The sequence below is a fragment of the Microtus oregoni genome, unplaced genomic scaffold (genome assembly GCF_018167655.1).
Source record: "Microtus oregoni isolate MIOR12 unplaced genomic scaffold, Mior012 000027F_ref0000203, whole genome shotgun sequence".
Classification (NCBI taxonomy): domain Eukaryota; kingdom Metazoa; phylum Chordata; class Mammalia; order Rodentia; family Cricetidae; genus Microtus; species Microtus oregoni.
In genome coordinates, this window is record NW_024543086.1 from 19952623 (window position 1) to 19961582 (window position 8960).

Here is an 8960-nt window from a genome sequence, read left to right on the forward strand (position 1 = left end):
TAAGAGCATTGCCTGCTCTTCCAAAGGTCCTGAGTTCAATTCCCAGCAACCACATGGTGGCTCACAACCATCTGTAATGAGGTCTGGTGCCCTCTTCTGGCTTGCAGGAAGAATATTGTATATATAATAAATAAATAATTTAAAAAAAAAAAGATCTCAGATTGACTTCAAAATCTTTGTAACTCTTCTGCCTCCGGAGTGCTGGGATTATAGGCACAGGACACCTTGCCTGTACAACGGCATATATATATATGATTAAAGGTCTGCACCACCACCTCCCAGATTTATTTACTTTGTATACAGTGTTCTGCCCACATGTATGAGCACCAGAAGAGGGCACCAGATCTCATTACAGATGGTTGTGAGCCATCATGTATTGGGAATTGAACTCGGGACCTTTCGAAGAGAAGCCAGTACTCTTAACCTCTGGGCCATCTCTCCAGCCCCACAACAGCTATAATTTTAATGGGTGGCCTTTCTGAAGAGACATAGCATACTTCTAGTTACTGTGCCTACCTCACTCCAGGGATATCCAACTCCTATCGCACCTGCTCTTAAGTACACACACAATTTAAAAAATACAAAAATAAAAGCTTAAAGGGTAAGCAGGGATATCCCAACCTGGAGCCTCAAGAGCAGTCCAGCTGGCGACCTACTCAGTGAGATGCTTCTAGTTGCCTGGGTTCCCTCTTCTCCCTCCCTCCCTCTCACTCTCCATCCTCCTCTCCCTTGGGTGAGCGTGGCAGGTGCCGCGGGGGCGAGCCGGGGCGTGGTCACTGAGAGACTGTAGTCGCACCGACTGACTAGTCTCCTCCAGCCTCCTGAGCTCCGACGTCCTAATTCCACTGCAGCTGGCATAAACCCAGTTCTTGGCCTACCCACCAAGGGGCCATAGACGTGAGCGCGCTGGCGCCGAACGGAGAAGTGCGGTGCCCCGGGCCGGGGGCTCCTGTGAACCGGCCCCTGCTGCCGCTGCTGCTGCTTCTGCTCCTGCTGCCGCTGCCCGCCGGGAGCTGGTACAAGCACGTGGCGAGTCCCCGCTATCACACCGTGGGTCGCGCCTCGGGTCTGCTCATGGGGTTGCGCCGCTCGCCTTACCTGTGGCGCCGTGCCCTGGGTGGGGCCGTTGGACCGCTCTCCCCAGACTCTCTGGTCCCGGGGCGGGTCGCTGGCAGCGCTCTCCTCCTGCTTCCTTCACCGGTGCAGGAGCTGTGGGAGGCACGACGCAGGAGCTGGCGGGCTGGCTCTCCCGTCTATGCGCCCCGGATTCCGCGGGACCTGGAGCGAGCCCGCCAACCGGAGCAGTCGCTGAGCCGCCGTTCCTGGATCTCAGAGGAGTCCGATAGGTAAGCGGGAGAAGGGGGAGGCAGGGGTGGCAGCCGCCAAGGGAGTTTTCAGGGGTCTGTGACCATTAGTTCCTGCGTACTGGTTTTTTGTTTGTTTTGTTTTGTTCTTTTGCTTTGTAGCTCCTTCTGATCCTCTTCTCACCTACCAAATGGTCGGATTACAGGTGTGCACCACCACACCGGTTTATGTGGTTCTAGGAATGGAACCTAGGACCTAAGCAAGCACTCTGCTCACAGAGCGTATCTCCAGCCCCTTGTTTGTTTTGTTTTGTTAGGGATTATTCTTCCCCATCCTCCTGGGTACTGATTTTGCAGGTGTGGCCACCACGCCCCCACTCTCCCGTTATGTTAGAATTTCCCAGAGTCCTTTCCCTATCATCCTGAGGACAGAATGGCAGAATAGAGAGTTTTGCTCTTTTTTCCAGAGTCCTGATTTTTTTTTTTTCCTAGAGCCCTCGGAGAGACGCTTCGCGCCCAGCCATGGTTCCTGCAGCACATCCTCATTGCCGACCGTGTCAGGCTCCAGAACCGGTCCAAGAATTTATGGCGCCCCCATGCCTAACCTGGGCTGGCGCAGTCACGGCTGTTTCCAGGGAGGGCAGCTTATAGCTACAGTCAAGCCTCGTGGTCTGGTCTGGTCAATAAAACCAACCTGATTCCTGCGCCCCCGCCTGTGACCCTTTTTCTCCGTTGTGTACTTTGCGTCTAGCTTGAAGGCGCACATAGCCGCGCGCCCACGCCCTGGCAAATGTCAAGAACCCCCTCCCAGACCAGACCAGCTCATCAGTCAGTCCTTAGGGGCCCAGTTGGGCAGGGGGGAGCAAGATGCTGCTGAGCCTTGGGTTGCTTCCTGCATAGTGATTCCTACCCTGATGCGAACTGATGCGTACATCAGTTCAGGGACCGGAATATGGTGACCCATCCTACAAACTCCTGCAATCCTCGGGGGTCCTGACTGTCCACTGACGCACACAGGAGGAAGAACCTAGTGAGTGGCTCTCCAGGTGGCCCTCACTCTGCCCTCTGTCCAGACTGAAGAGATTTCTCTACACCGTGAGCTTTCCTCTAGTCCAGGAAACCCACCAGGACCTTTGTCCTCTTCCTGGTATTAGTTTTAAGCCTGACTTTTCTTGACCCCCTCCCGTCCCCTCAGCACCTGGAGGTAAGCAAAAGGTGTCAGCTTCCTGTATAGTTACGCTTCCACTCTGCAGAGAAGCCCGCACTTCTCCTCCTCTGCATTTCCAGTCATTGCCTCTGGTCCCACAAAAATAGGCTTTGTCAAGCTGTGCATTGTGGCTCCGGACCTTTGCTGACTGAGACAGGATGATTGCTGTGAGTTTGAGACCAGCCTGAGTTACATAGTAGTTTCCAGGCTAGCTTGGAACAACACACACACACACACACACACACACACACACACACACATCTTCGGGCTCCCTTCAGCTTCACACCCTGGGGACCCTTCACCCTTTGCTGCCTCTTTAAACTTCCTCAGTCTGTCTTTTCTGAGATCTGAGTGCTGGGATTACCTGTGGGACCTCAAACCTCCCTGTCACCTGCTGTTAAAACTCTCCTGAAAACACGTTGCATGGTCTTCCCTTGGTCACTTAGCAGAGGCTAAGAGCAGGTAGATCTTGCCTGCTGCCCACTCTGGCCATCCCTTCTGACCTACAACTTGTATGTCCTCTCCCCAACTTGGCCCCTAGATGTCAGTGCTCCCCACCTTTAAAAGGTTAAAAATATGAATGAGTGTTTTACCTGCATGTATGCAAGTGTACCACACACAGGTAGTGCTCTTGTATGCTAGGATTTTAAAATTACATTTTATTTCTTTACTTTTGTTCTTGTGCACACCTCTGGAGGTAAGAAGACAACATGCTAAAATTAATCCTCTCCTTCTGCGATGCGGGTCCCAGGAAACAAATCTAGGTCATCAGACTTGGCACCCACTGAGCTATATCACCAGTTTTATGAATTTTTACATTTATTCCATCTCTTTATTAATTTATTTGTGTGGCTGTACATCTTCCAGGGCACACATGTAGCTGCCAGAGGACAACTTGGTTCTCTTTTTCCACCAAGATCCCAGAGATCAGATTCAGGTTATCAGGTTTGATAGCAACTGCCTTTTTGCTGGCCCAGGAATACTGCCTTATCCTAACTCTGTGGGGCTCTAAATCTATTTACTTTGGTGTCACATAGCCCTTTTTGGCGCAGGAGAACTGGAGGTGACTGACTCCTCAAATAAACCACTTTTCCCTACTTTTTATTTATTTTGCTTTATTTTATTTTTGAAGCAGGGTTTCTCTACATAGCCCTGGCTGTCCTTGAACTCACTCTGTAGACCAGGCTGACCTCGAACTCACAGAGGTCTACCTGCCTCTGCCTCCTGAGTGCTGGGATTAAAAGTGTGCACCATCACACCTGACCCAGTTTTCTCCATTTTTGACTGTGATCCACCACAACTTTAACCTTCCAAACCATCTGTGACCTGACCTCGTCATCCCACAAGTCTCCCAGCGTTCCCCACTGCCCATGAGATAAGCTCAATGATCTTATGCCCTATGCTTAGCTGTCTTTGTTCCCTGCTGCCCCTACCTCCTACGGAAGCTTGTAAGATCCATAAGCAGATTCCAGAGCAGCCTGGCAGCCTCGAGTGTGCACTACAAAAGACCCTCCAGGGCTTCAGGTTTCTTTGGGGGCTTCTCCAGCTCTGGGCCTCCCAAGCTTAGGCCAAAGCACACAAACCTGTTTCCTTGGGTCTGAGCAATGTTTACCCAGTACTTGCCAGTGCTGGTGCCAAGTAGTTAGCAAATGTTTTGTCACAAGGGCTGGGGCACTTGGCTAGGTGGCCTAGAGCTATCCCATTCTAGAGAAGTAGGTGCTAGGTCTAAGAGGAAGGGCAAAGGCCCAGCTTCTCCGCCATTACTCCCCAAGGCTTGCATTCCTATGCTTGGGAGCTGTAACCAACCCCAGGGCCTCACAATTCCAACTCTGCAGAACTGGAATTGGTTTAAACCGGGGAAGTGAGGTCTAAGATGAACTTTTGGGCTACCTCACCCCCTACCCCACCACCCCCCAACCCCGCCCCACCAGTCCGTTCCTCCCCGTGATGGCGCAATCACACTTATTTCCGCCAGGTGGCGCTACGCAACTGCTATAGACGGCCCGTAGCCGGGGAAGGGAGCTAGACCCGGGCGGGGGAAGTGGGCGGGGTGAGGTCTCGGAATCCTTGAAGGTGGTCAGTTTCCTGTCCTTCCTTTCTACCCTTTCTCTTCCTGCCCCGTCTCATTTTCTCTGAGTTTCTGTTCTTTCTCCTTTCGTTACGCTGATCCCGTCTGCTCCAAAGAGAGGCGCCATGTAGTCTGAGGGAGAAGGTCCTAGCGAGACCTTGTGGATGCGTGCAGGGCCATTACTGCCCATTAGGGTATTAGCGCTTTCCCAGGACGTCCCAGCCTTTACCCAGTGTCAGGAAAATGGCTCCACCCCTGGGACACCCAGCTTTGGTTTTTTTTTTTTTTTTTTTTTTCAATGTTTAGTGAAAAACTCTCTGTCCCATCAGGGGTTTAGGGCAGCCCCAGTCTGGGGTGTCCTTAGATGATCCAAAAGAGGGGAGACTGAGAGATCGGATATGCGAGCTCTTCGTCACACAGGTGACCCACTTGGATAATAAGTTGTTGGAGAGGGAGAGGCCGAGTGGGCGACGTTCCTCAAAACTTCTGAAGACCTTCTTGGATGGTCTCAGTCTCTCCATCCTTAAGGGATGAAAAATGCCAGGCAGCGGGGGTGCACACCTTTAATCCCAGCACTCAGGAGGCAGAGGCAGGGCCCGCCTGGTCTATAGAGCAAGTTCCAGGACAGCCAAGACGACACAGAGAAACCCTCTCTAGATAAACCAAGCCCCCAAAAAACAAAATAAAACAACTCTAGAAAAATAAAGTCCACTGACCCTTACGCCACTTTCCTGTCCCATTCTCTGAGGCCCTAACCCCGAGGGAGGATACCCCTTCAAGACTCCTTGGTCTGTTTCTACTTGCTACTCTGCCTGCCTCTCAGGTCCGTGGGTATCCTGTCTGCCTAAAGCCTCTGGGAGGATTTGAGAAGAAGGGGTGTGGTCTTAGAGCTGTGGGGATCCCCCTTACCTCCCAGGCACCAGGGCTCCACTCTTCCACTATGCCTGCCACTATGCCTGACGCTCATTCCTGCTCCCCTTGAAAAACAATAATGGGGCTGGAGAGGTGCCTCAGTGGTTAAGAGCACTGGCTGCTCTTCCAGAGGACCTGGGTTCAATTCCCGGCAACCACATGGTGACTCACAACCATCTGTAATGAGATCTGGTGCCCTCTTCTGATCTGCAAGCAGAACATTGCATAAATGATAGATTAAATAAATCTTCAAAGAAAGAAAGACACTCTTGGTCTGTCCTCACTGTTTTCTTTTCATTTTGAGGCGGGATTTCACTGTGTAGTCCTGACTGGCCTGGAACTCACAGAGATCCAGTTGCCTCTGCTTCTCTAGTGCTGGGATTAAAGGAGTGTGCCACTGCATCTGGTTCTATTTTATTGTTTAAAGAGGCGTTTTCTTGCCCAGTTTGATTTGCAGGGTGTGTGTGTTTTGATTAGGCATATGTATCTGTGTGGGGTGCAAAGGCCAGGAGAGGGCATTGAATCCCCTAGAGCTGGAGCTACATTGTGGGCTACATGAATGGGCTGGGAACCAAACCCGGGTCCTCCGTGACAGCAGTGGTCTTAATCACCGAGTCACCTCTTCTGCTCCTGTTTTATTTTTTTCACGAATCAGATTCTCATGTAGCCTAGGCTGGCCTCAAAGTCACTATGTAGTTGAAAATGGTCTTGAACGTCTCATCCTCCTGACTTCATCTCCCAGAGTCACACTAGGTCTAAGGAGTGGTAGAGATCCAACGTAGGGCTTCCTGCATGACAAACAAGCCTTCTCCAGCCGAGCTACATTCCTGTGTTTGTTTTTGAGACAGGGTCCTTCTCTAGTTTAGGCTGGCCTCTAACCCATGGCAACCCTACCTCAGTACCTCGGCTTCCTACCTCAGTACCTCAGCTTCCTACCTTAGTACCTCAGTACCTCAGTGTCCTTCCTATCTTAGTACCTCAGCATCCTACCTCAGTACCTCGGCTTCCTACCTCAGTACCTCAGCTTCCTACCTCAGTACCTCGGTATCTTTCCTACCTCAGCACCTCAGCGTCCTTTCTACCTCAGCACCTCAGCTTCCTACCTCGGTACCTCAGCTTCCTACCTCAGTGCCTCAGTCTCTCGTCTTCCTACCTCAGTACCTCAGCTTCCTTCCTACCTCAGTACCTTGGCTTCCATTCAGCCTAATTTTAAAGTCTTTAAGTTTTTTTTTTAGAATTATTTATTTATTTATTTATTTATTTATTTTTTTGGTTTTTCGAGACAGGGTTTCTCTGTGGCTTTGGAGCCTGTCCTGGAATAGAATTATTTATTTTTTATGTGTTTGGCCTCCGTGTGTATTTATATTCCACTTGCTGGGAGGTCCTGGGAGGGGATGGGACCCCCAAGACTGAAATTATGAATGGTTGCGGGTTGACATTTGGATTTTGGAAGTCAAATCCAGGTCCCTCGTAAGAACAATAAATGCTCTAAGGGCTCTTAACTGCCAAGACATCTTTCTAGCCCTAAAGTTCCATTTTTTTTAAAAAAATGATAACTTTCAAAACATTTTGTTAGTTCACTTTAAAAGATTTGTTGTTGGGCAGTGGTGGCACACACCTTTAATCCCAGCACTGGGGAGGCAGAGGCAGGCGGATCTCTGTGAGTTTGAGGCCAGCCTGGTCTACAGAGCTAGTTCCAGGGCTACATAGAGAAACACTGTCTCCAAAAACTGAACTATATATATAATTTGTTGCCAGGTGGTGGTGGTGGCTTTTTTTTTTTTTTTTTTTTTTTTTTTTTTTTTTTAGTGTTTGCGCACCAGAGGATGGCATTGGATCCATACAGAGGGTTATAAACTGCCATGTGGGTGCTAGGAATCAAATCCTGGTCCTCTGAAAGGCTGAGCCATCTCTCCAGGCCCATCGTTTGTCCTTGTTTTGGACACATGATATCCAGGCTGGCTACAAACTGGTCATCTTCTTGCCTCAGCCTCTGGAGTGTTGGGATTGCAGAGGCGCTGCCTCTGACTGCCTCTTTCCCCTTCTTGTTCCACACTGTTGGCCCAGGCTTCCTCTGCGGCTCAAGCACACATCACATCTAAGCTGCTGGCTTGTTACCGTCACCTTCCTCGAGACTTTTCAGCCCTTTGGCGTTGGGAGCTTCTTTGGTACTTCTCTGTGACTACAGTGTAGTGTCCCCTCCGGGACCGCATGTTCCTGGTCTGGTTTTGTTCTTCTGTCTTCATTCATGGGCTGAGTCCTTGGCAGAAAGCCAGAGAGGGTCCAAGGTTGAGGTGAGAAGTCACCAGTCCTCCTCAGCTCCTGGTCTGGAGAGCTCCCATCTTGCCAGTCTCTTTAGTGTCACCACAAAGCTGCAGTCAGAGGTCAGGGATGTTCCTGGTTGTTGTGGGATAACTTCCAACTTCCACAGAGGCGGGAAATACAGTGAGCACATGGTTTCTACACATTACCTAACAATCTCGGTGGGCAGCAGCATTAGGCTGTGCCCACAGAAACCAGTCCTAAAACAGACAGGCAAATCCGGATAGGCAGGCAGATGGAGATGGCCAGCCAGGCCAGAGCCTATGGCAGCATCCGCTAGAATCTGCAGAGAGGATGGGGGGCAGGGAGCAATAATGCATCCTCAGCCTAAGTGCCTTTCAGGGGCAGCCACTAGGGTGTGGGGACCCAAGGGGCTGCAGCCTAGGATGCTACTCAGAGGCGGGTCCTAGTGCTTGGGTGGACGTGGAGAGCCAAGGGCTCTCCCCAGCTCAGGACTCTGGAGAGAGGAGAGGGAGAAGGGAACCCTGAGCTAGGGCTGCGTCTTCTATTCACATGGGGAATTGTCTGAGCTGGCTATACCTGACCCAGGAGCACCAGGTAAGTGAGGAGCAGTGGGCTGTGGGTGAGCCTAGATCTCAGCTGTCTTCTGTGCCTGAGGAGATACTTCAAGGTCAAAGTGCAGTCTCACAGTACTGGGTCCTGGCAGAGGTGCAGAACCTCCCTTCTTTAGGCCTCAGTTTCCTGATCTGTAAAAGGGCCTGTTTCCTCTAGGGTTGCTTTGGGGAAACTATATAGGAACACATAAGTGATTTTCTGAGGGAATTGTCTGCAAGGGTGGCTGGGAACTTATGGCACTGTAAAAGTAAGAGTGTCTGGGAGACTCTAGGCCTGGGGACAGGGGATGGGAGACCTACAAGGCTTAACATGGGGCAGCTGATCACCACCTAGAGCTCAGGGGCCAAAGTCCATCCTCAGCACAGTTCACGCCGGGTCAAGAGGAAGGCAGCAAATACCCTCCCATCTCTGCCAGATAAACTCATGTTCCCGAAAAGCAGGGACTATGGAGACAGGATGTTTAGTGGACAAACACTTCCTGGGAGGGGCAGTGGGGTCACCTAGTCACTGGCCCTAAGGGCCTAGGTTACTCTCACGTCTCTTTAAAGTCTTATTTCTGCCTGTTGCACTC

General features: G+C 51.0%; 1 protein-coding gene across 1 annotated transcript; it reads left to right on the plus strand.

Moving 5' to 3' along the window:
- Window positions 1–840: 840 nt before the first annotated feature.
- Window positions 841–2004, plus strand: Npw (neuropeptide W; the record flags this gene model as incomplete). Its single annotated transcript, XM_041676590.1, has 2 exons — window positions 841–1346; window positions 1797–2004. Coding segments are annotated over 2 exons (618 nt in total), but the record flags the coding sequence as incomplete, so codon positions are not given.
- Between the last annotated feature and the right edge of the window lie 6956 nt (window positions 2005–8960).